Here is a 26,222-nt window from a genome sequence, read left to right on the forward strand (position 1 = left end):
GAGAATTCTGCTGTACAACAGAGGAAGATCAATTTGGTCGCATGATTGATAGGTTCCTCAACTTAACTATTGAGAATTTTCACGAGCTTTCAGCGACATCACATGGGGTGTAGCGCTAACCTCCACCTCCGGACCTTTCATTTCTGCCCAAATACGCTAATTCTCTCAAGAAAACGCTTACAGGTATCAAAATCAAGTTTGAAAAGAGGGAAATTTAGGCATTACTTTTATCTCCAAGTCTTCATGGACGTTGTCTGTTCATGTGGTTATAAAAGCAGACGGATCTTGGTGATCATGCGGCAATTTACAGCCACTCAATGTGGCAACCAATGATGCCCAGTATGTAATGATCCCCATTGGGGATTTTAACTTCAATCCTTTGGGGAAGGGCATATTTCTTAAATTGATTTGGCAAGAGGCTATCATCACATTCCAATGGCCAAGGAGGACATGCCAATGACCGTGGTAATCATATCATTTGGCCTTTATAACTTTTTTTGTGAATCCCAACTAACTTTCCAACGTGCAATGGATGGCGTACTTCGTAGATTGCCTTTCTTATTTGTGTACTCGGACGTTACTCTCGGCTAACCAGCTCTTCCGCCCCCGAACATTTAGAACTTCTCAGACTAGTGTTGGCCTCTGCGGACTAGTGGGATTGTTCATATGATTTTAATTGCTTGAAAATTGTTTTTGACCACCATTCAATTTGTTAAAACACAGGTACAATTGAGATTTGAATTTAATCGAGACGTCTTTCGTCATTTTGAGTGTAGGGTTTATCTGAATTGGTACAAAACATATTGATAACTTGGTTTGTTCGGAGGAGAAACACTGTTTCTTGAATTTTTTCGGGTTCATCATTTCACCGTCGTATTACCTCTAATTCTGACATTAATCATAATCCATCTAGTCCCATCTATCTTCCTCCCTCCAGCGATCCATCCATCCGTCCTTAGGTTCCTTGTTTGTTGGTGTCGTCTGTGTACTTCAGTCTCTCTTGAATACACACTTACTCCTTACTCCTTAGTAGTTCAAGGAGTAGTTGGCCTACATATTGATTCCCTCTCTCCCTCTCTCGCCACGTACCGGTCAGCAACGTCAGAGATACCGGCGACAACCCACATCAAGGGACTGGTCAAACCTGTTCAGGATTCACCACCCTTACCGCCAGTAACCCCACCACCAGTTCCCCGTGCCCAGCCCCCACCTAGATTACCACATACGCACACCTTACTGAAAACCCACCATTGTACAACGTAGATCTCAAACCTGCTCCTCTTGTTGGCGGAATCTCCATCCATCCATCCATCCCTCCTTTCTCGCTTCCCGGGTCAGGCTGAGAGATTCTAGCCTTGATCCTTGACCCTCTCTAAGGGCAACCTCCCAAAACCTTCGAGCTGGGACGGCATTCGTTGGCATTGATGAGCCCCTGGCACCCTACTACGGCATTAGTCCATCCGTGCCATCCGCGATCAACTGATTACACGCAGCTCATGGAAACCGTCCAAGCATGAGCCCGTCGACGCCCCCCGCCCCATACTGGCCATGGGCTGGCCTGTCGTTGGGAAACCCCTCGCTGCAGCTCTGGGTGTGCTAGGCACGCTCTCAGCCGGTTACGGGTTTCGTCAATACTCGCCCTGGGAATTGCGACGCGTAGAAGGCCCGTCCATGCGACCCACATTTAACCCGATTGGCTATTCCGTGTCCGATATCGTTTTCTGTCGACAGATTCGAGCGCCCGTCGACCCACCGCCCCTGTGCGGCCAAGTCGTTATTTGCCGTGATCCCAACCCCCATCGGACTCCCAACGGCTGGCTCATCAAGCGCGTGAAAGGCGGTCCCGGTGATTGGGTAAAACTACGCGACGGACGCCCGTTCCGCGTACCCGAGGATCACTATTGGCTGGCCAGCGACGGCGGAGTCGGACTGTATCGGGATTCAGATGTGTTTGGACCGGTACGCCGAGAGTTGATCGTGAGCCGCGTGATGTTCATCGTATTCCCAGGCACCCGTTGGTCGCGTGTGGCATGAGTCAGGCCGTGAAACGCGGGCTCAAGTTGATCCTGGGTGCCGATGCCCTAGTCGAGTCAACTTGGCGTACCACACGCCGAGTGGTCCGGGTCAGTTTGAATGTGATCGGCTTTTCGGTGTCAAGTGTGTGTGTGGCCAATACGTTCTTCAACGTGGTGGGATACCCGGCTAGCATTAGTGGTGGGTCTATGCGACCGTGTCTGAACCATACCTCGCATTATCCAACATTGGATTGGCTGCGTTTAAATTTGGATTGGGTGTTTGTGAATGTTTGGTCCGCGCGTCATTGGAATCAATTCGAGAGAGGTGATATCGTCGTCTTCTTGTCACCCAAAGGTAAATATTCATGAATAGAAACCGACTTTCTTCCGCCTTCCTCTTTGTTGAAGCGGTATCATATTGACCGAATGATTCTCTAACAATTTTGTCCGAGTAGATCCCAACGATTTTGTGATCAAGCGTTTAATCGCATTTGAAGGGGACGTCATCTTGAGACCCGAGGGGGAGTTGGAAGTGCCAAAAGGGCACATTTGGGTGGAGGGCGATAACTCGCGCAATAGTATCGATTCCAAGCATTACGGACCCGTTCCCTTGGGTCTAGTGTTCGCCAAGGCCACTCACGTGATTTGGCCACCTCAAAATTGGAAAAAAATCCAACCGTCCTTGGAAAATCACGTAGACAAAGACATTCGTGAAATCGATTCTGGGCACTGCATGATAATTTCTCATTTGTAGTGGCCTGCAGACCCCTTTTCGACATGATAAAATCGTTCTCGCTCCCTGACTGTTTGGTGCTTCGTTTTACGGGCACGGTGCAGCAAAATGCCATTTGCTTAGCAGATGTGGACAATGATGGGCAAAACGAACTCATCGTGGGTAATTCAGATGGGACTTTGGCTGTCTACAAGGAGCTCTCTGATGAGCCATGGCGAGTGTGTCATGATTTGGGCATGATATCCGCCGTTTGTGTGGGCGATATGCGCAATGATGGTACCAACGTTCTAGTGGTCATTGATGGCAGCGGCTGGTTTTACATACTGGATTTCAACGCCACCTACGAGCCCCGATTGCGCGTCACCAAGGAGACGTGCTATCATTTGCCTGGCGACGTCTTGGATCGTTTATCTGACTCGGTTTGCTCTGAACAGCCCATGAAGAATCGATCCATGGAACGTCATTCCAGTGGTGATTCCGCCCTAGACCTTGACCAAACCGAATGCTTATCCAACCCTGAAATCATTGTTTCGGGATCAGAAAACTTGCCCATTGTGCCAGAAGAAGACAATTCTGCCGCCGACCAAAATGATTTGCGACGGCGCGAGACTTCCCGTTCTCGATCCATATCTCAAGATAGGTCTTCGGCCAATCGGACTCCTTCGGGATCTCACACTCCTCATACTGGGCCTCCTAGTGATGGCGATAAGAATAAAATTACCGCTTCCCTTGATAGCGACACCCCGAACGACACCACTAGAGACTCAATGAGCGAGTCTGATACGAGCTCGCACCATTGTGAGCACAATTCTATTCACGTTTGGTACCGCCAACGGGTTCCTGCCAACATAAGAGAGGTTCTGATATTTGACCTCAACAATGACGGCATCAACGAGGTGGTCATGGCCCTCACGGATCGCGTTGTGCGCACCTATCAATGGCATCCTTCTGACCCTGTAAATGAAGAGCTCAAGGAAAAAGCTGCCATCCTTCGAATGCAGAAAGCCCGCAAGCACGGCCGGGTTCGACGACGTCGCCTTGGCACTCTGAAACCCGTGCAGAAATGGGAATTCGGCAATCAAATCGGGTCCATCACCAGAAATCGCAACCACGACGGCACCAACGCCCTCATTTTAGCCCAGCCGGGTGGAGGGATGCTCAAATTGATATCCAAGTCCGGCTTGGAGCTCAAAGAAGACGACAGCCCAGAGGAACTGATGGCTAAAATCGGCGAAGTCAACTGTAGCACGTTGAGCATCAATGAGATGAGAAATTTTACAACCTCTGCCGAGATCAAAGGCAATCTTCTCACTCAGGAAGCCATAACCGGTCAACTGGAAGTGGGATTACAGTCCACTCCGTATGCCGTTGTCACCATGGCAGGCACGGTTATGTTCGTTAAGGACGATTCTGTCGTGTGGACCGTTGAGGTGAGTGTTCTCTTTTCTCTTAAGATTTACTCCATCCATGAATTTTGATTGATTTTTTTTTTATCTATCTGTTTCTCAGACTGAAAAACCCTTGTTTTGCGCGCGAAGTCTGGCCATGGGAGCCGACCAGCCTGATTATGTAGTTGTGGCTGGATGGTCGGGATATGTGAGGACAAAATCAATCATAGAGGGAATAGCGCAGGTTCTCAACTCTCTCGTTCTCTTTGTAGACCTTCTTCTTTGATCAAAACGGCAAACATTTGGAGTTTATGTTTGATCAGAGTGTGGCCACTTTTACTTGCGGGCCTTTCTACTCCGATGGTGCTAATCGCCCGACTTTAGTATATACGACAGTCGATGGCGAAATTTTTCTTTACTACAACCTGAAGCCCCTTGAGCGTGAGTACGGCCCACTACCTTTCATTCAATATGCACTGGACGTAACTTGTTCTCCCTCCATTTGATTTAGGAGTTATAGAAACTATTCAAAACTTGGATGAAGATCAGGAACTCCAAGAACTGCTTAAATCTGCCATGGGTTTGAGTAAGGTTTCGGGTCCTCAATTAGCCGATATAACGAGCTACATTTTGTATGGGACGAGGTGAAGAAAGCCGTACACTTCCATAAAACAAGAGACAAGCAAGCGTGTCTGTAGTAGGAGATATATTTAGCCGTCATCAATACCTTTTCCATTCATCGGGCTTATGGTAAATTCTGGTGATGGGATTGGATTTAACAGGATTGCCTCTGCTAAAGTAACTGGTATCTGGAAAATAAATCCTTTAAATTTTACTCTGATTGGCCTTCTGATTTTATTGCTAGTCGTAACTTGTCAAGGCGCCGCCTTATCCGAGTCCAAGTGGTCCACCCACGTTCAAAGTTTCATTTACCCATATCTGCCGTCATGGGTTTGATCTAACCAAAAACAATATCATTTTGTGGACACAAGCGCCTTAAGCTATGACACTAGGCTGCGCAAGAGAGGCATTCCAACAAAGACATGTCATTTTCTTGTAAATAAAACGAAGATACTCGATGGATACCCTAGTAAATCTAGTTCTGTGCCTAGATTTTGAAGCACGTAGAAAGGCAGGAAAGGGGCTAATAACGACCTTTTTTCCCATTGTAGCAATTGTTTTCGCATTATTACATATTGTTTTTTTATGCATTTTCACACATTTTTTTTTCAATCTTCTCAATTTAAAAAGTTATTTCGGCTAAACAAGGGAACTACTTTTTCTGATGTCTAATTAATCGTCTTCCTCGATCTTGAAGCCATTCTTATACACACGCGAAGCCAGAGGTTTTGCAACTCCAACTTGTTTAATTCCGACGATTTAGCGAGCATCAAAAGCATCAAAAGGTCGACGTTTCAAACTAAATAGAAGCACATGCAAAATCATTTATACCCTATTTTTACCATTGCCGGGCATCAATTTTCTAAAAGTAAGAATTTAGACAATTTAACGAGGAGGCTATTAGTACTTTCTCTTTGCAGTTGATCCAGAAGTAAAAATAAAAATGTTTGTGCTATTTCATGCTTACACTCCTTTAACTTTGTTCATTACTTCAAATTGGTAAAATACTTGCCAAAACAGAACAATTTCTAGTACTGTTGGCTTAGCTTTTTGCTCGTATATGGAGAAATTGGGTGAGAAAATGATCAGACTTTATTCGTTACGGAGTCGGATGGCATCTGGAAAAAACACTCATTTCGCGTGATTTATCAAAAATAAATTAAATAATTTTTCCATAATTTTGACATAAATGAGAAAATAATGAATGCATAGTAAGTTTGAACGCAAATCAGTATAACGCATCATGGTATACCTCTATCCTCTTTTTTTCAATCTGAGCGAAACTGCTTGTTTGGTTTGATTAAGAAGAACTTCAGAACGTAGGAGTTCTTGGTTGGATCAATCAAGGACACTAAAGCACTAAAGCACTAAAGACTAACATTTTCACCTTTCGGGTTTTGAAGGCCTGAGGGCTTCCATGGCTTCCATTGGTTCATCTTCTTTCTATGAATAAAAAAGTCAAGAAAACTCAAAAAGCACAAAGAGGAGAAAACAAGGGAGCTAAATCATTTTGGAATCGCGAAACCTCTGGAAGGCTAGTAGTAGAACAGCTGAGATCCTCCTCGATATCCAAGGAAAACCACACGAATGCTGATTGAGTGAGTACGTGTAACGTGTTTTCAAGTCTTCACGCGGCTCGTTAAGCCAGCCTCGAAACAAATCAAGCCAGCCCATCTAGTTCACAACCTGGCCCGCCCTCCCGACCCCCCGACTTCCCTGCCACTTGCCGTCCTGACCGCATATCGTTCCGCATTAAAGGCCACCCACCCATCGAGGGTATCATCATTCACCCATGGGGATGACCGAGACTCACTCCACCGCCGACACCCACGTCCATAGTCCCACCGACCCGGTTGAGCCGGCCGTCAGTCAGTTCCTGAGTGAGTTGTCGACCTCGGGCCATCTCAACGGGGGCGGGCAGTTCGCCGACTCGCACACCACGGCCCTGGCCACCGTCAACCTCCTCAAGCGACTGATTGGGCAGTCCAAATGGCACACGGCCCAGGAGCTGATGGGCGTAATTCGGGCCAGCGGAGCGCGATTGACGGCCACGCTCGAGTCGCAAGTCATGGTGGCCAACCTGTTTCGTCGCACGCTCAAGTTGGTGCGCGAGGAGTACGCCAGTGCCCTGAAAGGCCGCCAGGCCGAGGATGATCCCCAGGAGTCGCTCCACAAGATGGTCGAGATGGCCGGACAGCACGAGGGATTGGCCGACTTCGGACAGCCCGTGCCCGACTTGAAGACCAAGGTTATCGAGAGCGTGGACGAGCTGCTCATGGAGATGGAGGCTGCGTCCGAGGAGATCGCCAATCAAAGCCTGGAGCACATTCACGCCAACGAGATCATCCTGACGGTGGGGCGCTCGCGAACGGTCGAGCTATTCCTCAAGCAGGCGGCTCAGGACCGCCAGTTCCACGTCATCGTGGCCGAATGCGCGCCCTTCTATCAAGGTCAGGCCATGGCTGCCAGCTTGGCTCAAGCGCCGGCCCGCATCAAGACCACCGTGATTACCGACACGGCCGTGTTTGCCATGATGTCCCGCGTCAACAAAGTCATTATCGGCACGCACGTGATTTTGGCCAATGGCGGCTTGAAAGCCCTCAGCGGGAGCTACACCGTGGCCCTGGCCGCCCAACACTTCTCCGTGCCCATGTACGTGTGCGCCAGTATCGCCAAGCTCACGCCCGGCTTCTGCACGGCCAATGATCAAGAGACCTTCAACGAATTTGCCTCACCCGAGGCCACGCTCCGGCATCTGGATGGGGGGATTTTGTCCCGCGTCCGCACTGTCACGCCCATTTACGAGTACGTGCCGCCCGATTTAGTCACGCTCTTCGTGTCAAATGTGTCGGCCTACGCCCCGTCTTACGTTTATAGATTACTGAGTGAACTGTACCATCCGGAAGACTACGACTTGAGCGCACCCCTCCCCGTGAAATCGAACCATTCCAAGATTTGACTCGACGTCCATCTCTTGGAACTGTGTTGAGGCCGCTGGGCTGTGGAGGACGTGGCTCGAGAAGGGATGGTTAAGGCTGGGCTTCAAGATCTGAAGACCTGGCCTTGAGGACCCCGACCCTCGAATTGGGCAACGGAAACAAGAGAGACATATTGGGCGCTAACATGACAAACCATTCTTTTGTATTCCATTCTTTTATTATAAAAAAACAGGATATCCTGCAGGGAGAATTGTCGTCCATAATTAGTCGATTTTGACCTTGATTTCTGGAGCACGGAGCAAAGCGATAATCAAATAGATCGTGCCACCGCTCACAATAAACGTGGTAATACCCACCACGGTAGAGCCGTGATCTTCATTGCCCACGGGCACGGACACTTCGACTGCGTTGACATTCTACAAATTCGAAAGGGGAAACGATGAGACCCACCGAGCCTCTGATCCACAGACCGGGGACACGTGGCAGAGCCAGAGAACGGCAGGGATGTTGGTACTTACAATCTTATAAGGTAGATGAAGGTATTCGCATTTGCTGGTGCCACTCGCGTCACAGTAGGACGTGACCGTCCGATCCGGGCAATGTTGGGCCAAATGATCACCACGACAGGACAAGAACAGACGAGGATTCTGAAGTTTGACGATGGCGCTGGGCGCCAGGCCTCGTCGCTCCTCATCAGGCGTGGGTGGGCGGGGTGTGTGATAACGGAGGTGCACCGGCACCTCCACTTGGGTTAGGCGCAAGTTCTCCTGGATTTGCAGGTCCCGGAACACGTACATACGAAAGGCATCAGCTTGAAACTCGGGCTTCTCGACATCCACAGGCACTAGAAAAGCATGCCAATCATGATCATGATTCATCAAAAATGAGTGATGATGAACCAGGCCAGTCTTACCCGGCACAAAGGTGCGAAGTCCTTTGGCTTCGGCCAAATCTCGAAGCTCATCCGTGTCCACGTACATTCCCGAAGGTAAGGTCTCCTCCACCACCAATTGGCAGACATCCGGCAAGATGGATGTGGTCAACATGACCTCAATCTCGGAGAGCAGGGCCCTGAAAGATCCAATCCGAGGTGTGGTAACTGGTAAGCCATGATTGGTAGGAGGTACACTAGTCCACCTTTTGTAAATTGGAACCGGGACTCACTTGTGCAATCCGGGGTTGAAGATGCGCCGCATGACAGACGTGTAAATCCCGTCCAGAAATGGACAATGCGAATAATGACTGGACATACCCTGGACGTATTCACGGGCTCCGACGCCCCGGGGTGGGCTCAAAGCCATCAGGGCCGCCAACACGCCTATGCATATCCCCTGGCCTGCTCTCACACGAGGGTGGATGCGGGAAGGGGATTTCCGGCTAGTCCTGATTAAGGAGGCGGGGCCGTGAGCACTGAGCATGATGGGAGGTAGGTCGGAGGGTAAAATGATAGCCAGATGAAATGGGCGTGACCAAAAGGCCAGGACACTAGGCTGGGCTCAGCGCTAAGTTAGGAGTCGGGCCATACATCATAGGCCGCCATGCTTCGGTCCGATCATATTGATCGGTTAATTAACAGCCACCTGGAATTCAGCTTAAAGGGTTCATTTACGATGCAAGAATATTCGACTTGACTGATGGTTTGTTGATGTTGACTTTAGTGGAAGAGTACGAGCATGAAATGCGACCTCTGACGGGCGCAGCCTTCAAGATCCAAGAAGACAAATTTCATAACAATGCATTAATGGAAAATACTCGGAACGAGCTTTAGGTAACAATGCGCGCTTTACTCCTGCCGACGACGGCTTTCGAAAGGAGTGGAAATGTCATTTAGAGTTCAGGTAGTTATGTTTTGATTTTTTGTTCAAATTTGGAGCAATTTAAGAAATATTTTCAGATAAAGACCCAAAGTCCAAACAAAGCACCCAACTTCAACTGGGGTAAGGTATTTTTCACTGAACAACTTACTACTGATCTATTCCAACCGGGGATGATATATTATCAAAGACCATATTCTACCACCTGACAGAAAATAATGGCAGAAAATGGTAAAAAATCATGCAAAAGGGTGACAGAAGAAGGCAAAAATAGATATTTTCGACACCTTTAAAACACTATTTTTTATATACTTGCGTATGTTTGCAACTCATTTTTACGTCTGAATGTTTTTAACAGCCTTGACATACTGGGAGGGGGATTTTGCATTGATATGCGGGAAACTGGTCAAGAAATAATACTCAATTCTGATGAAGTTTGAAGTTTGCCGCAACAATCAATCATGAACAGGGCTGCTATGAGACTAATCTAGTTTTAGTCAAAATGACTTTTGACAGTAATCGAAATTATGTGTCTGACGATTTGAAATATCATTCTAATTTGATTGGCTAGTTGTATATTCATTTTAGATTCTATTCAAAGCTTAGCTATAATACTTTCATTCCTAGGAAAAATGCCTCATATTTCCCATGTTTATAGATGTGCTTGAATTTGAGTTAGTTCAGACTAAATTGTGAATATCGCTTAGCATAGATAATTCCACAATGTTATTTCATCATAGACCATTGTTTTTTATTTCGGTCAAGCAATTGACTTGTACATTATCATGATACTATCTCTGGACTTAAACGTGCGATATATCCAACCACACATTTGAAAAACTTTACCCACCTTCAACCAGGTATGATCATCGAACATTCCATTATTTTGGAGGACTACACCTAAATCCTTCAATTATGAGACCTGCTCAATATCCTAACCTCCATTATTGACGAGTGGAGTATTCAAAGGAGTTGTTGACCCAAAGGTCAATGAGCGGAATTTGATTCCGTCATATAAAATGACTCAATTTGCTTTTGTTCAATGCAAATACAGTATTGAGAGTTTATTTAGTACCCCAGTAGGCAGTAATCTTTTTTGACTTTGGCTGCGTGGCGCACTTGAAGTTAAACAAAGGTCGACTGTAATCATGCAGTAAAGTAGAATGCTTATAGAGAAAGTGCATCCGCCCTTTTTTGACATGCTCTTGAACTTTTAGCTTACCTTGGGATTTTGCTCCTTCATTGTTTAGCTACAGGCTCCTTTAAAGAGTACATTGAACTGGAACTATCTGCACTTTTTGCCAATTTTATGTACATTATTTGGACATCCCTGGTGGTACTTAATCAATGTTTACCATTGAAGACACTCTAGGCCAACAAAAATAACGATGACAGTTAAAAACACTTACACCCGACGCATGTTTTAAAATGTTTCTTATTATTTTCAAGGAGTATTAATCAAAGTTTTACACATCAGAGTGAGCGACCACATAAGCAACGAAATGAAGTTGGGCGACTGACCAATGTTCATTGATGTGGGCGAGTGGGCGGGTTGATGGATGGATAAGGGGATGGATGAGCGGGAGGCGTGTCAATACGATCATAAGAGGAAACTTGTCATGATTTTGCGTTTCTCGCGTTTCCTAGTATTGTTAACGAGCGACTTCAATCTCAAAAACACGGGTCGAGGGGTGGAAGGGTATGGCTAGTTGACTCATCTAGTTGTTCTCCCTCTACATTCTGCGACTGTTTCAACCATTTAATTAATCGTTAGCGGTGCTTGTAAAAGTAGTATTGACCAACGGTAGTGCGAGTATGGGATGCGATAGCGATAAAAGTATCGGTATGATAGAGGCACGATCATAGGAAGGATAATATTAAGAAGAATAACAACAATAGATTCATTATCGTGGCATCATCAGGGAAAGTAGTCATCGCTCGGGAGATGGTAAGGCACAGTTTGAATCATTTGCGTTTATAGGTAAAGAAATCGTACTAGTAGTGGGTAAGAATATGAATCAATAGTAGTAATAATAATAATAATAATAGTAATCGTAGCAATAGTAATGATGATGACGATACATCGTAGTACAATTATAGAAGAGCTAAAGCGCATCATTGATTTGTGAATCTGTAAGATATAGTAAGGCACGGATTGGCATGGACGATCGACATCCATCCCTTGAAGACAAACAGACATAGAGGCATCCTCTTGACGCATCTGCCATCTTCGATCACAGTAGGAAGTGGTTGGCTTTTGGGTTGGTGATTGTTTGGGGTTTGACGACCAAAAACAGGGAATTTTCCCTTTCAGTATTTCCATTTCTAGAGTAACGAGTGCTCTCATCACTTCATCAATCATCATTATTAGTATCATCGTTATCAAAACTATTACCAGGTGCTAAGGTTTTTTTCCAGCTACTAGACCAAATTCTTCAACAGCGATTACTAACTCAATCACCATTACTGCTGTTCCAACTTCTACAGAGACATCTTCTTTCTGAGGTCTGACCCGATGATCAAGTTTGCTCCCTGCATATTCCAAACCGCGCTCTAAAATTGTCTTTAACACCAGTCAGCCATGTAACTAAAATCCGAGAACAACTTTTGTTCTTCAGTAGTTAGAGTGCGGGATTCTTTGGGCGGGGTGAGCACGGGCTTCTCTGAAGTGAATTCCTCGTCAAAATTCGACACGTCTTCGGATCCATTCTGAAAGAAGCGCAAAATCTCATTTGAATAAAATTAAATCCTGATCCATGGGACAATTCGCGAGAGAGAAAGAGAAAGGCTTACCACGGTGGGCACGAAAGGAGGAACTACTCGCCGCATGAGCAGGTCGTCCCAATTGACACTACGAAAGAAAGCTTGTTTCTTCACATCTTCGGCATCTCGCTCACTCGCGCCCAGTCGGCGATCCGGGTTCTTCCGGAGCAACTAAAAATGAAGAGGGTATGATAATAACATGGGACAGTCGTTTTGCCTCGATGAACAACTACTTACCCGCCGCATAATGGCAATGGCCTCCAAGGACAAGAATCGGGGATACCGGACCTCGTCGTTGACAATGCTGTCAAAAACCTCTTCCTCATCATCACCGGGGAAGGGAGATTCTCCAACGAGCATTTCAAATATAAGCACGCCCAATCCCCACCAGTCCACAGCGCGGGTGTAAGAGGTGTCAGTGAGTACCTCTGGGGCCAAAAACTCAGGTGTGCCACAAAACGTCCCCGTTCGATCCCCGTAGCCCATGCCTTCCTTGCAAAGACCGAAATCTGCAATTTTCACGTACCCATCCGTGTCCAATAACAGGTTGTCTAATTTGAGATCTCTGCAACAGGGATTAAGTAAAAATATGAAATCGTGATTATGGATTGGTTCTTTCAATAAGGCATGTACTTTTGTTAGCAGGTCCTCTTCAGTTGTGACTGGTTTTTCTATGGATGGCAAAGAATCGTGCTTAATAAAGGGTGGGGCATCCTGAAACATGGATGGAGCCAACCGCACTATTTAGCGGGAGTTCTTGCTTTGTGAAAATTGTCACCAAGGTGATGTGCCTGAAGCTAAAATGAACCGATTTGTTCCACCTAACTCGTTCAAGCTTCGGACACAACTTAGTATAGGGTATACCACCTTGGATCAAGGGAGACGCAAAAAACTGCCAAAATCCATCCGTTCATTTTCAGATACGTACTCTCTGCCTAGGACGCGTTTGCAACACCATTCATTCGGTTTTTGTTTTTTCAACAAGGGGTGAAAAATAGCAAACAAAGTGACCAATTTGTTAGCATGATGTGACTTTGGTCTCAAACTCGCAAATTCACAAAATAGTGCCGAGCAACTTAGCTTGGGAAGCTTGCTTCTGGGCAAAAATTTGAAACGCCACAGCAAGTGGTCATTCTTGACACCATGTGGGTGTAAGAATTAGTTCGTAAAGGAATGACGGTGAACTTTTCCAGGCATATACGTACACATTTACACATTGAGCCATGGCAAGAATGCTCTTGGTCATTACAGCCAACTCGGAGCAAAGAACAAATATTTACCAGTTCATTAAACAAACAAATCTAGAGTAATGAAGAAGAGCTTCCTCGGTATATGCTCTTGTCCAAAATCATGAGTGTGAAGCCAAGACAGATGACTGCTTCTATTACACTCAAAAACCATTTTTAAACGTTCCGTGGAAGGATCTTCCAAGAACTCGTATTTAAAGGTAACAGGTTCCAAAGCCAATCAAAACCAGCCAGAGGTTCAATGTGAATGTAATCGTTTTCAGGACAATGCGCACAATTTCCTTTTCATTGTCCTGTAGCGGACGAGAAGCATGCTAGCCTTCAATCTCTTTCTCCCCCAGCCAAATAGTGGCCAAAACTGCCTTAGGTACTGGAATCCCTGTCGGTTCAAATTTTCATCCGAACAAATTTCACAGAGCATCACATCTCTGTGGCAGGACATGGGCTCTTCAACCAAAGGTGTCGTTGTTGAGAAAAAAACCGATGAGGCCAATCAGGGCAACTTTCTTCGCTGAGTGGAAATCGAAAAATTCATCTTGACAGCCAGATCTCGTACCAATCTCAGGTATGTACTACGTTTGGGGCAGGTATAAAGAAACAAGCCAAAGCCAACCGAATGGGAAACTTCAAATGCCATTCACTCACGCCCACCCACAACAATTTGGGAGGGAGCTTAACTTATAACTTAGTACATCGCATAGCATAGAATAAAAAGTTTAATGCGTTATTGGGCGATGAGAAGCGATCTCTGGATTGCTCCTGGCAAGATTTCGTCCACGTTAGCCGCTTAAATAGCCTTGATGGCGTTTAAATGAGGTCCATGTGTGTCCAAAATCATATCGTAGGATAGTCAAGAGAAAACATGTGCTGGCTAATTCATGGGTTAGCGGGAGGATCATTAACTACCAAGGAGGGCCAACGAGTGCGATGATGTCAAGAGTTGCCACACCAATCCCAGAATGTACGAAGTACCTCTCCCTGCCAAAGCGGTGCTCGTGCCTCAATCGCCGTTTCACCCTTGCTTTTTATCAGCATACTGAGCTAAAGCGAAGGAATAACAACTGACTGACTGGGCGTGATTTTGCTCGCCGATGCCATGGGAGAGAGGACGGTCGCATCATCATCAAGTCCGATATCGAGAGCCTAGGAGGAAGTGCACCTCACAACAGCAAGGCTTCTTTCTTCATTCGGCCCTTTGTGCGAGAACGGGGCACCTTCCACTTGGCGACTCTTGGTCCTGACTAAAGCTACTACGAAACTACTACCAGCCCATGAAGAATCCGTAGGACTTGTGAGAGGAGCAAAGGAGCACTCCTACAGCAGAGTTCGACTTCATTCGTACAATTAGTCATCCGGGCTTCGAAGAAAGAAAGAAGTTTAACGGAAGGGAAAAAATCAGTGTGAAGTTCGAGTGGACAAATGCCTGAAACGAAGCATTCAGCGATGATTCACGAGAATTATGAACTACTCCCAGATATACGACAAAACAGACAGTGACGGTGACGATCCATGAATGTTGTTCGAGGAGTCTCCACCAAGCCCACCACCTCTCTTGCTTCTCGTCTTGTTTCCAGCACTAGTGCTGTAGAAGTAGAAGTGTATTAGTGGTGATATCAGCCGCCTCGACGACACATCCCTTCAGTGCGATCATCAGTTGCCAATGAATAAGAGATAGTGGCGAGGATGATGGCAAAGTGCTTCCGTTCCCCTTTGGAAAACCTTCTGTGAGTGTAGTGTCAATTCTTCTAGAATTCACAACCAAATCGTCGAGCTCTTCATTTTCGCATTAGGAGGTGCTAATCAATCGGCACCTTCCAACAACCGAAGTGTTGCTTCGATCTTCGGCTCGACTATACCGGTGATTGGAAGAACTGGTACAGTAGTTTAACATTCTAAGTTACGTCAGAGCCTATTTTTTCCTTCCAACGAAACTACAAACTATTGTCGAGTGCCAAGAAGTGTCGAACGGATCGAGATCGATTCAGTGACTGCGGTCATGAATGGTGAGCACGAATCCCTGGCCGCCCCCTACGCATCACCGTCGCAAACCATCAAGTCCGTGGTGGTAGGCGATGGGTCCGTGGGCAAAACGTGCATGCTCATCTCCTACGCTACAGACAAGTTTCCAGAGGAGTACATCCCAACGGTGTTCGACAACTACGTGGTCAATCTTCGAATTGCAGACGAAACTTACACACTAGGCTTGTTCGACACAGCGGGTCAAGAGGACTATGACAATTTGCGGCATCTGAGCTACCCGAACACGGACGTGTTCGTTATCTGTTTCTCCGTCGTGAATCCGAACTCAATGGAGAACGTTAAACAGAAGTGGGCTACCGAGATCAAGAAGTACTATCAAGCGCCCATTCTACTTGTGGGCACGCAAGTCGATCTGCGCGAGAATGCAAATGTGAAAGAAAAACTAACCAAAAGCAAGCAAAGGCCGATTACCAAAGAGCAGGGCGAACGCATGGCCAAGCAAATCAAGGCTTTCAGGTATATGGAATGCTCAGCCATGACCCAGGAGGGTCTCAAGGACGTTTTCGATGAAGTCGTGATTGCGGCCTTAGATCCCCCTCCTATTAAGTCTAAACGCTCTGAATTCTTGTCCAAATTTCTTTGCCATACGTGATACTATTTTTATGCCAATATAGAGAGAGACATTTGACAGCCTATAATTCCTACTGGTATATTAGCTGATTTGGGCTTACCGATAAATGATTTTGTTTTCGTGCAAGTACTTGAGCCCGAGCACGACACATGCGGTGTAGAACACGGATCTTGGTTCGGAGAACACGTCAGCATGGATGTGCATCATGAGGTCTCCTCCGGCCGCGTATTCCATCACGAAACACACGTGCGATTGAGTTTGGAAGCAGGCAAACATGTTCACGAGGAAGGGATGTCGCATTGAGTTGGCCACCTCGAAGATGCGTTTCTCGGCCAAAAGCGATTCGACTTCATCGCGGGCTATTATGTCACCTTTCTTCAAGGCTTTGATGGCAAAGTATTCGCCAGTGTTTAAGTATTGAGCAAGAATAACCTGAAATATGTTTTGGTATCAGACCAATGCGACGAGAGCCCATTCCTCGGCTCGATTGGGCGTGATGTTCAGATTTGAAGCTTACCTTTCCGAAATGACCACGACCCAGGACCGTGCAGAAATTGAAGTTATCCAATCCCATGTGTCCGTCCGCTCCTGCTTGGAGTAGCTTTTGTGTGGCTGAGGATGAAATCGACGAATTCGAGCCGGGCTTAGGGAATTGAAGGACCGCCCCGGTGGTGGCTGCAGTATTTGAGCTGGATGAAGCTCCTCCAGTGGCGCGGTTATTGCGAACAGGAGGGATGGGGACTTCGCCCACGCCCAAAGTCTGCTGCGGCTGTTGCTCAGGGGTGGCTGGGAAAGAAAGTCCGGGCTCTGGAGCGGGATAACTGACTCGAATGACGGAGGTATGGCCTTTCTTCTCCAATTCATAGATTGGTTCGGATTTGAGAGCGGGGTTGAGGGCCGGAGGGGCCATGGCTCCGGCTGGGGTCACTTGGACCCCTTCGCTAGGGTTGATCACTACGCGGGAGGTGTTATTCGCATCCACATTGTTGTTGATATTGGAGGCCGCCGTGCTCGAGGTCCTCGGAGTGGGTACGGGTCTTGAGGATTGAGAGTCCCAATCCACAGGTGGTGTGATGGGTACAGGTGGGGCCGGACCCTTCTGCGAGATCCTGGTGGATGAGCGAAATTCATTGTCATTCGTGGTGGATTGTCTCTCTCCATGAACGTTGGCGTTGGCCGAAACCATCGAGGATTGATCACTGAAGTCCAATTTTGTGGGTCTGGGTGCGAATCCTGCAAGTTGAGAAGTAAGTGCCAGAGGCCAAGTTAAACGATGCTCATCGATCAATTGCTTAATTCTAATGCAAGGAGGCCACCACACCGGGACTGTTGACCTTGACCAACTTTGGCCCGATTTTATTCTTAATCTTAATTCAACGATCCTTGAGGCGAAATCTTTCGAGTCGACAGCCAGCTATTTTGCTCGTCATCGCAAGGTAATTGGATTGTCGATGACCTTCACAAATATGGGAACAAAAAAGACAGGGTCAAATCTATCATTGTCTTCGGCATTACATATTGGATTGCCGATTCTCATCCCCTTGATCCAATACAGAACTCCATTGACAAGACCTACCGTAGACCAACACTTTGGTTCTTCGGCTAATTTTCGTGAGTGCAATCTTTGCTGGTACATTCAAATCGTCATACGAAATGTACATTTTCTTTCGATATGCCAATCCCATTTTAGCACTTCATATTAAGCAATTTGCGTTCCATTACAACAAATTGCCAAAACAACATGGCTTCCTCATCAATGAAAGTGGACAACATGGTCGGCAATCACTGACCCGAAAAAATGCGCATGTCACACAAACACACAACATGACCGTATTAGCGTTTTGAACAACACATCTGCTGGATAACGAGATCAAGTTTCACTGTCTCAAGAGTAACTAGTCGGTTCTTCGACCCTTCTCAACTTCGTCCGAATGAACACATGGCGCGTTGTTTAAACGAAGTTTTAGGGGTTCACCTCCGAAGTTCAAAATCCGACTGAGAACTACACACCCTAAACTACACTTGGCGAATGAAGCTACTTCTTTACGTCTTCTAATTCTTGGACGGCGCGAGGACAAGCTCGCCAACTCTGCCTCCAATCATAATCATCATCGTCATCGCTAGCTAGCTACAACCACTAACAGATCTTGGTCTGCCGGGTCAGTCGTGGCTCAAAAGGCTTCAATCCACCCAATGAAAAGGGAAACCCACACAAGTGATATTGAAACACTCAACAGACAGAAATTATCTATTGGTTGGCGATGAGATGCTAACAAAACCTTGATCAACACAAAAGAGCAATAGCAAGAGCAAATAATCATCAATCGGGCGGGTAAAAAGGGTTTGCTTAGATTTTGAAACAGAGCTTTCATGTTTGGTGGGAGAAAAATGGTAATAAGATCGTGGTCGCGTTGTTTTTCCACCAACGAACATGAAGGGATTTTCTAATCCATGGACAAATGGCTTCGTGCCTAATACTACGTACTTATTCAAGTACACTCGTGCCTAGAATAACCAAGTGGCTCAAGTGGATTTTAGCGTCGCCGACGAACAGACAAGCACATGTCCGCGAACATTGAATCGACCGAAAATGAATGATAACTACCATTCCTATAAGTCCCACCTCAAAGCACCAAGAAATACTTCCTGATAAGAGTTGAAGCGGACCCCAGAATGTGTATGACACATGAGCTTGTCGACCAACGCCAGTAGGAACCCCATTAAGATTGAGGGCAGACCCATCCAGTCCCATTAGTCTGACCACTTTACCTGGATCTATCGCTTGTCCTGTCCTTAAACCTACCCACATTTCAAGTGACATGCCAGGGACAATTGGATACTCAGATTCACAATTCGGACTGCATTATGGTTCGGATGATAGTACGTATTTCTGAAATATTAAGCTCACGAAGGCAAAGTGCAAGCTCCTCGAATTCAATCGCTGAACTGCATCAACGGGATTCGTATTGTGCGTAACCTCAGGCAGAACTAGTTGTTCAAGATTCAAAGTGAGTCAATTTTAATAACGGATTCTTCTAGCACACTATCATGATACTTCTGAGCTCAACAGGTATATGGCCCAAAAGTGAAAAAAAAACACTATTTCTTTAAGGTGCTCAACAGACAACATCCCCCTCCAACATCCAATCTTCGCCGTTATAATAGAAACGTCAAAAAATCTGATCTAATCGAGAATAAAAAAGCTATCGGGATTAGTGGGCGATTCGTTGAACATCAAAGCAAGTGGGTTTGCTTAAGCTTGCAAAAAATTTAAGCTTTACCTATCGAACAGTTATGGATGAAGTTGGGAAATAATAGAACCTACCTGTCGCGCTGGTAAAGTCTTGTCGCGAATTTTGATGCTGGAGCTGTTGCTCCCGTTGTTGTTGTTGCTGTTGAGCAGCAATCATGTTATTGGCTGAAGCGATGGCATTGGTGTCTAGTGTGGGCATGGACCTTTGGAAGTTCAGGTTCCTTTTGAGTAGCCGTCCCCATGTGGCCACATTGATATTCATTTGGTCAGGACGAGGAATCTTGCCTTGTTGTCGGAAGATCTTCCGCTGCCGGCGAAGCTTAGGCTTTCTCGTGATCAGGGGATTGAGGAATTTGATCTAGAAATGATAGGCATCCAAAAATGGTGCATTCACGTATAAGCTCAAGAACACGATCGAATTTGAATGTAAAAGCTTACCTCAGCAAACAGAAGTCCTTGAGGCTCAAGCTTAAGGGCCATTCCATGGCGAACATCGTCGATAAAGTCTTCTAAACGAAGGAACTTCACAGCACATAATGAGCGCCAATCGCGCCAATAAATATCAATTTCCAATTCTCGGGACTTATCCAGAGTAAAGCTGAATCTGCAAATCATACCATAACGTATATCAAGCGAGATCTGGGCTTTCCAATTTACTTGGATTCATCCTTGATGAATGAATTTATCATTGAAGTAATCAAATCACTAATTCATGAGTTGATATACCATTAATATCTATGGGCATTTAATAACGATCTCATACCTCTGATCCCATGCTTGCTGTGAGCAAGGTCTCCAATTGGTTTTGTCCACAGTTACATTATCTAACTTCAGAACGGCCATTATCTCATCTATAAATGGGGAGGGGATTCGTCAGATCTCTGAGATTAAGAACACAGGCGCAAAGAAGGCATCCAAACTTACTACTCGTTTGATCTTTGATATTGTAGCTTTTAGATGAGCTTCGGGTGACACCTTTCATAAAGCTCAAGGCCTTTCCATCTGTGGGGGACGAAAACACGCCGGGCTCATTTTTTCGAGATCTTCCTGGGACATCTTCCAAAAGATCTTGGCAACCCATAAGACGAACCTAATGGAGGCCAGAAGAACATCCCACCCAATGAGCAAGCTAGGTCAGACGACAAAACTCTCAATCAAACGCAAAATGCCTCCTACCTCCAACTTTCCCGTGACTGCCGCAGCTCGAGGAAATGAAATGGAGTTCCGATGGCCTCGATGATTTTCACTTTGACGGGGAGTGTGACCCAGGCCTCCCGGGCCTTCAACAATGGAGGTGAATGTCATGTTACCAGGTGGGGACATGGCTTGTGAGGAATCGATTTCTTTTTTCAGTTCCACGGCAATATTCGATTCTGGAGAGAGCTGTTGGCGATGAATTTCCAGCGAGTGACGGATCAAGTCCAACTTTTGAGACGAGGCAGAAATGTTGTCTTGCGCCTGAAAAGTGGAATAACCGAGTCAAAGGCCGCAAAGCTAAAGGCGAAGTTGCGTGATCAGAAAGCCCAAAGTTTGCGAACACATCATTTCGTATTATGCTGTTTGAACAATTCATGCGCCCTACGCTAGACTTTTTATGGTCATGTTAGGAAATTTCTTTGATCGCCATCATTTAGAAGAAAAACTAAAACACAAGACGAACAGCAAATTCCTCATATCAATGCCAAACTGCAAGGCTCTAACGCAAAAGCAATAGTTAATTATCTCAGTTTATGACCTCCTCCAATTATTGTCTAGTTCATTGTCAGGAGACTAGATGCCTCCTCATCCTGCATGCAATTGGCTGAACCAGAGGGAGGGCAAGAAAGAGAGAGAGATTCGCGAGAAACTTTTCAACAATGGTGGGCTCTCAAACAACCTTTAGTTTCGTTTCTTCATTACTTTCCTGGCTGTGAAGATGATGGCACTTCAATTCACCTGCTCGTTTGTTGGTTCTCATAATCATAAAAATCTGTGCGGTTGTAACTATTTCACATGGAAAAATGAAAGAGACACCATGACTTTCAAGTTTCCAGTTGGATGCAAGTGCTGGGTTAACTTTTCCTTGAGTTAAAAACCAAAGTCTGTTACGAATTTCAGAATCTTGGAAAACCCTGATTAGAAGTACAAGTAGCTGTTTTGTTTGATTACCTCTTGCAAGGCCCTTTTATCGGGGACTTTGACACTTTGCAACAATTTCATGGCGTTATTGGCTCCTTCGAGACAGGCGGATTCAATGTGAAGGTGATGTCGGAGTTCATCAATCCGACGTTCGAGTGTCTCTTCCAGAGACATCTTGGTATTTACGTTGTTCTCGGAGTCCATACTTTCCGAGGTCTCTTGGGTTTGTTTCAGTTTGGCCAGTCGCATCCTCAAGTACTCGATCTTAGCCTTCGAGTCGGACGACATCTGTTGAGCTTCGTTTAAGAGCATCTTCTTGTCTTTGCCACCGTGTGTGCTCACCGAATACTCCACGATCATGTTGTCTGCGCCATTTTTCACTTTGCACTCGATCTCCAATTGCTTTTGGAGGTGGAGTAACTGTTTCTCGAAAGCCGTGATGTGCTCAATTTCCTCCACCCCTTCGCCACCCCCGAGTCCAGCGGAGAGGGCTGAATCTGAAATGATCGTGCAAGTGTTATGAAAAATTAAAAAAGAACTTTTTTAAGCTATCAGTTCCATCCTTGCCCTTCCATTCTTGTGAGCATGACAAAACGGGCTCACCTGACAAACTTGCATTGGGCGTGCCATGCCTGGACTGATGGGTCACTAGAATCTGGGACTCGAGTTCTTGGAGTTCTTGCTGCAGCTCGGTGAGCTTGGAATTTGACTTTTTCACAATCGTATTCACATCCGATACACTCTTCTTGTCGGTGGCCACTTTGCGCAAGTTCTCTGCCCCCTCTTTGATTTTCAGCTCTTTTCGAATCTCTCGACGTAAATATTCGCGAAGTTCCTCCAACTTCTGCGGCAAAGGCGAATGCGACAGGTGGGTTTGGATACCATATTTTACACTAAGCTCGTTCAGCAAGGATAAGCTAAAATTATCGTCCTGGAAGAAATCAAGAGAAACATCAATTAGGCCTCTGCATTTAAGTGCTGTCATAATCCGAATCGAATTGAGTCAAGCGGATAATCGCCGAAGCACAGGGTATTATTTCAATGAGACGTGTGATCGAGCGGTAAAAGAGGGTCAATTGGGCAAGACGAGCACTTAGGACATTTTCCCATCTCTTTTCATTCGTCTTGTCGATCAAAAATAGCTCACTCTTCGAGCAAGGTGGCATTTCTGCGAAGAAAGTGCCAGTGGTCAATTGATACGCAAAATCAAAAAGTTCAGTAAACGTTCCAAGTTGATGGAGCAAATGTAGTATACACTCAACCAGTTCTTACGTATATGCCAGCCATATTGCATGCTCAATATAAACTTGTAATGATCGTGTCTGAGACATTTATTATCATTTTTGAGAAAGAGAGAACGAGAAAAGCAGAGTTCAAACACATATAACCAGTTTACTGGGTCAGCTTGGAATTCCAATTCAGTCCCAGATTTTAAGAGAGAACTTGGTAGCATGATTGCTCTCGATCATCGTAATTGATCATCTCTCTTTTTTTGCTACGACGAACAATGATATTTTAGTACTAGCGCCTGTTTATCTTATTTGCCAAATGAATCTCCTCATTTGTTTTTTTTTTCGCTGTTCAAGCTGAGGAAGTGAAGAAACCTAAAAATCTCAATTCTGAACCCAGACGTCGATTATTTCAAGCCTGGCTTTGTCAAACAAGACTTGTACTTTGACCGATTGTGAGATTCATTGAATGAATGAACGATGGAGGGAACTCAAGACGAAAGACAAGTTATAACACGGGCCTTGTAAATATGATTCGGTCAATCGTTTTCGCTCTTCAATGGTTATGTTCCTTACTAGTCTATAAAGATTCTAAATATTGCTGCAATTGTAGTTCAATTTCTTGCTTGACTTGGAATTACTACGAGGGCCATTGGTTGGTTGTTGGGTGGGCAACTGGCCAACAACAAGCAAGCTAGCTTGACGTCAAGGTCAAATGTCAAGGCACCTTATATATTGCACAGTATAATTGCTGGCTATTGGAAGCGTTTTCACACTGCGAAAGTTTTGTCTGGCCAAGGCCAATTGTCCAATTAGTTCAAGACCAAGTCTTGTCAGAATCATTTGACGACCTAAAGCGAATCCGACAAGGTATCATTCATTTTACATTGTCTTACAGTATATGCTCCTATTTCGTTCGATCTTTTAGAATTTCGGTGAAAACAAATACAACGTGCACCAAGTAGATCTGAATTTATTGGAGGTCACCGGAAGAGCCCGCTTACACGTCAGGAGGATGACGACACAGGAAATTGTCGCACAAGCACATAGGAAATTTAAAATCGTCGGATGACAAAGTTGTTATTATTAGTGTTTTGATTGGCTTCCCCACTCCAATGCAAGACATCGACATAAAAACACATGTACTCATTTTCTTGCCCTCCTAACGTACAATGTCTGAATAGGCAAACAACAGGATTTCTTCTTTATTTGATTCATTTCATCGATTCGTGAATCGTCGAAGAGGCTTGACATCGAACTGCTTAAAGCGGGCAAACGCTTCCAGTCATAGAAATCCGACCGACATCAGTACATACTCAAGTTGAAATGACTCCAATCATCTATTTGATCGGGAAAAAATGCCATAAGAAGGACACGAAAAGTAGCTCTGGGCAAGGTTGGAAAACGTTCACAACTGAAAGATTTACATACTATATCGAGGAAAATGGTCTCAAATATAATCACAAGCCGGTTCATTTACCGTACTTATTCATAACCATGGGTTTAGCGCCGGAACTAGGAATGAACGAAACTGAAAGCATTCACACTTTCAGATTTTTTTTAGAAGCAACAACGATTTCAAAATCTCCGCTCATTTGGTGTTCAATTCTCAGTTGTTAAGCTCCATATGCAGTAGTAATGCGTACAGTTAGACCGTCATATTTGTTGCCAAAGCTAAGTGGTCAGTGTTGCCGAGCCAGAACTGTAGTGGCAACAATTTTCTACTTTATTTATATTCCGTTGTTTTCCAGAACCATGATTTTTATCTTCAGCAGACTCGTCATTCATGGCCACAGAGCTAAAAGTGACATCATTATTGCCAAAAAAAAAGTGGGCTGTTAATGGAGTTGGATCGTCAACTAGAAGAGGGAAAAAATACTAGCGGAAATGAAGTTTTTAAGATTCCCTTCTCCTTCTTTCTTTTTCGTCTTCTTCTCTTCTGGTTTAGTGCCTTATCTAGCGTACTGTTTTCACACACCAAAAGAAGAATACACACGTGCGACTGGATTTCGAGAACGATTGATATGATACATTGAAGAAAAAAGGTTTGAAACTCGGCCGTTTTCCCGACGATTACGAAGCATAAGTTTTCTTTCACATTTCTGAGAATTTCACTTCTCATTTATGGTGGCGGGTGAGACTTCATTGATGAACTGACGATGATGATGATGATCATCATGATCATCATCATGCCGATGACTCTTTATCATCGCCCTCATCTTTGAACGAAGGTGTTGATTCGCGACTGTCATGGCCCTTTTTAAATTCTAGTTCCTCTATTTTCAAAATCCAGCCCAACTGAATTCGAAGGTCAAGGGGCTCTGAAAATAAATGTCTCATTCTCTCTCAGGTTAATTAGCTAAGGTCACTTACATCATTTGTTTTCAAACTCGGAATGAGCCCAAGACAGGAACTTGCCTCAGTCCGAGTTTCTCTCGGAAATTGGAAGTCGTGATTTTGTCATATGGAACTTCACGGTCAAAAATCTAAAGTTGACTCCAGCTTCTTGATTGAAATGCCATTGGCAGTGACGGTGTCTCGATTTCTGTTAGGCCTATGTAGGCTACACTCACAGTGATCTCGACCTTGCATGCAATTAAGCCAGAGGTCGATCGTACATATATCAGCCTGAATTGTATTGAAACAAATGCTCTTGATTTGCCGACTAATTCCGAACAATCTGGCAAAATCTGAGCACTAATCATAACTTACGTATTCCTGACGAAGAGAACATACATAGGTCTAAAGTGCATGCTAAGTCATGTATGATTGAATACTATATTGGTGATCATTCTGATCGTCAACGGTCTTTATCACTCTTGTTCCCTGTTTCTCGTTTTATTCAAAAGAATGAGTGACAAACGGAGGAATGTACCGACAAGTTTCTACGCCATCATTCAGCAATTCTTTCCGAACTGCCATCGATTAAGCAGACCACTAATAAAAAACAGAAGATTTGAAGTGCATAGATTTGCATTCACGATTATGGAAGATCAATGTTAGCAATAAGGAATGAAAACAATGAAAGTAAGAAAAGAAATCTGGTTTTCATACTTCTTTGCTCGACTTGAACCCAAGTCAGGAAAAATCACCAACTCATTTTCTGGTTGAAAAGGTTACCTGGATTCAGCCAAGCATTGAAAGTACACTTCTCGCTTGGCAATGAAAGGTGATTGTAAGTCTGAATGACATTTCTTTGAGATCCTGATTCACAGGATTGGTTTTTTTTTCTCGCTCATCTTGGCTCGCTGGATCGAAGAAGAAATCTATGTATATTATTGACGCCTCACCTCGAGGGAGGTTAGATCGTTATCAAAGGACAATCCAGATTATTACGACCACAATCGAGCCCTACACGAGGAAGAGATCATCACTATTGGTTGCTCGGAGGAGAAATCTTGACACGTACATTATGACTCGCATGCAGATGCTTGAATGCAGATCACAATCGAGAGGGGAAATCATGATCAGGAGAGCCAGTTTTGATGCAG

At 45.2% G+C, this 26,222-nt stretch overlaps 6 protein-coding genes across 10 annotated transcripts in view; 4 read left to right on the forward strand and 2 right to left on the reverse strand.

Annotated features, from left to right (window-relative positions):
* Positions 1-608: 608 nt before the first annotated feature.
* LOC131889212 (mitochondrial inner membrane protease subunit 2-like) lies at positions 609-2,769 on the forward strand. 2 transcript variants are annotated; one of them, XM_059238251.1, is made up of 3 exons: positions 609-723; positions 938-2,370; positions 2,471-2,769. In XM_059238251.1, the coding sequence occupies exons 2-3, from the start codon at positions 2,031-2,033 to the stop codon at positions 2,767-2,769; spliced, it is 639 nt and encodes a 212-aa protein (XP_059094234.1). In that variant the 5' UTR covers positions 609-723; positions 938-2,030. The 2 variants fall into 2 exon arrangements, with proteins under 2 accessions (XP_059094234.1, XP_059094233.1); XM_059238250.1 differs by lacking the exon at positions 609-723 and adding an exon at positions 752-791.
* Positions 2,770-2,792: 23 nt separating this feature from the next.
* On the forward strand, positions 2,793-4,971 carry LOC131889208 (KICSTOR complex protein ITFG2-like). 2 transcript variants are annotated; one of them, XM_059238246.1, is made up of 4 exons: positions 2,793-4,178; positions 4,258-4,344; positions 4,409-4,581; positions 4,648-4,971. In XM_059238246.1, the coding sequence occupies exons 1-4, from the start codon at positions 2,793-2,795 to the stop codon at positions 4,676-4,678; spliced, it is 1,677 nt and encodes a 558-aa protein (XP_059094229.1). In that variant the 3' UTR covers positions 4,679-4,971. The 2 variants fall into 2 exon arrangements, with proteins under 2 accessions (XP_059094229.1, XP_059094228.1); XM_059238245.1 differs by having other exon boundaries at positions 4,409-4,577.
* Positions 4,972-6,294: 1,323 nt separating this feature from the next.
* Positions 6,295-7,959, forward strand: LOC131889210 (translation initiation factor eIF-2B subunit beta-like). The gene has a single exon (XM_059238248.1). The coding sequence runs from the start codon at positions 6,550-6,552 to the stop codon at positions 7,714-7,716; it is 1,167 nt and encodes a 388-aa protein (XP_059094231.1). The 5' UTR covers positions 6,295-6,549; the 3' UTR covers positions 7,717-7,959.
* Positions 7,869-9,346, reverse strand: LOC131889211 (phosphatidylinositol-glycan biosynthesis class X protein-like). Its single transcript, XM_059238249.1, has 4 exons — positions 8,861-9,346; positions 8,610-8,767; positions 8,215-8,540; positions 7,869-8,112 (listed from the first exon to the last, which is right to left on the reverse strand). The coding sequence occupies exons 1-4, from the start codon at positions 9,112-9,114 to the stop codon at positions 7,960-7,962; spliced, it is 891 nt and encodes a 296-aa protein (XP_059094232.1). The 5' UTR covers positions 9,115-9,346; the 3' UTR covers positions 7,869-7,959.
* Positions 9,347-10,927: 1,581 nt separating this feature from the next.
* The window catches only part of LOC131889207 (serine/threonine-protein kinase N-like), a 28,142-nt gene continuing 12,847 nt past the window's right edge, over positions 10,928-26,222 (reverse strand). For 2 of the 3 annotated variants that reach the window (XM_059238244.1, XM_059238243.1), the window contains exons 3-14: positions 22,106-22,433; positions 21,533-21,999; positions 20,561-20,842; positions 20,309-20,474; positions 20,148-20,235; positions 19,823-19,988; positions 19,457-19,742; positions 16,649-17,364; positions 16,232-16,563; positions 12,511-12,838; positions 12,304-12,444; positions 10,928-12,219 (exon numbers count right to left, since the gene is read on the reverse strand). In XM_059238244.1, coding sequence (XP_059094227.1) covers positions 12,076-12,219; positions 12,304-12,444; positions 12,511-12,838; positions 16,232-16,563; positions 16,649-17,364; positions 19,457-19,742; positions 19,823-19,988; positions 20,148-20,235; positions 20,309-20,474; positions 20,561-20,842; positions 21,533-21,999; positions 22,106-22,433 — 3,444 coding nt within the window. In that variant the 3' untranslated portion in view covers positions 10,928-12,075. The remainder of the gene's footprint in view (positions 12,220-12,303; positions 12,445-12,510; positions 12,839-16,231; positions 16,564-16,648; positions 17,365-19,456; positions 19,743-19,822; positions 19,989-20,147; positions 20,236-20,308; positions 20,475-20,560; positions 20,843-21,532; positions 22,000-22,105; positions 22,434-26,222) is intronic. The other variant, XR_009374184.1, reaches the window with a different exon arrangement.
* On the forward strand, positions 14,488-16,198 carry LOC131889213 (cdc42 homolog). Its single transcript, XM_059238253.1, has one exon. The coding sequence runs from the start codon at positions 15,517-15,519 to the stop codon at positions 16,150-16,152; it is 636 nt and encodes a 211-aa protein (XP_059094236.1). The 5' UTR covers positions 14,488-15,516; the 3' UTR covers positions 16,153-16,198.

The sequence above is a fragment of the Tigriopus californicus genome, chromosome 10, assembly GCF_007210705.1.
Source record: "Tigriopus californicus strain San Diego chromosome 10, Tcal_SD_v2.1, whole genome shotgun sequence".
Taxonomy (NCBI): domain Eukaryota; kingdom Metazoa; phylum Arthropoda; class Copepoda; order Harpacticoida; family Harpacticidae; genus Tigriopus; species Tigriopus californicus.

Excerpts from the sequence above, each read along its gene's own strand:
- LOC131889212 (XM_059238251.1), top strand. The coding sequence starts at position 2,031 with ATGAGTCAGGCCGTGAAACGCGGGCTCAAGTTGATCCTGGGTGCCGAT. Across the intron at positions 2,371-2,470 it reads CGTCTTCTTGTCACCCAAAG|ATCCCAACGATTTTGTGATC; the intron begins GTAAATATTCAT and ends TTGTCCGAGTAG.
- LOC131889208 (XM_059238245.1), top strand. The coding sequence starts at position 2,793 with ATGATAAAATCGTTCTCGCTCCCTGACTGTTTGGTGCTTCGTTTTACG. Across the intron at positions 4,179-4,257 it reads CTGTCGTGTGGACCGTTGAG|ACTGAAAAACCCTTGTTTTG; the intron begins GTGAGTGTTCTC and ends TCTGTTTCTCAG. Across the intron at positions 4,578-4,647 it reads CAACCTGAAGCCCCTTGAGC|GAGTTATAGAAACTATTCAA; the intron begins GTGAGTACGGCC and ends CATTTGATTTAG.
- LOC131889213 (XM_059238253.1), top strand. The coding sequence starts at position 15,517 with ATGAATGGTGAGCACGAATCCCTGGCCGCCCCCTACGCATCACCGTCG.
- LOC131889211 (XM_059238249.1), bottom strand. The coding sequence starts at position 9,114 with ATGCTCAGTGCTCACGGCCCCGCCTCCTTAATCAGGACTAGCCGGAAA. Across the intron at positions 8,768-8,860 it reads TTCAACCCCGGATTGCACAA|GGCCCTGCTCTCCGAGATTG; the intron begins GTGAGTCCCGGT and ends TGGATCTTTCAG. Across the intron at positions 8,113-8,214 it reads TTCATCTACCTTATAAGATT|AATGTCAACGCAGTCGAAGT; the intron begins GTAAGTACCAAC and ends TCGAATTTGTAG.
- LOC131889210 (XM_059238248.1), top strand. The coding sequence starts at position 6,550 with ATGGGGATGACCGAGACTCACTCCACCGCCGACACCCACGTCCATAGT.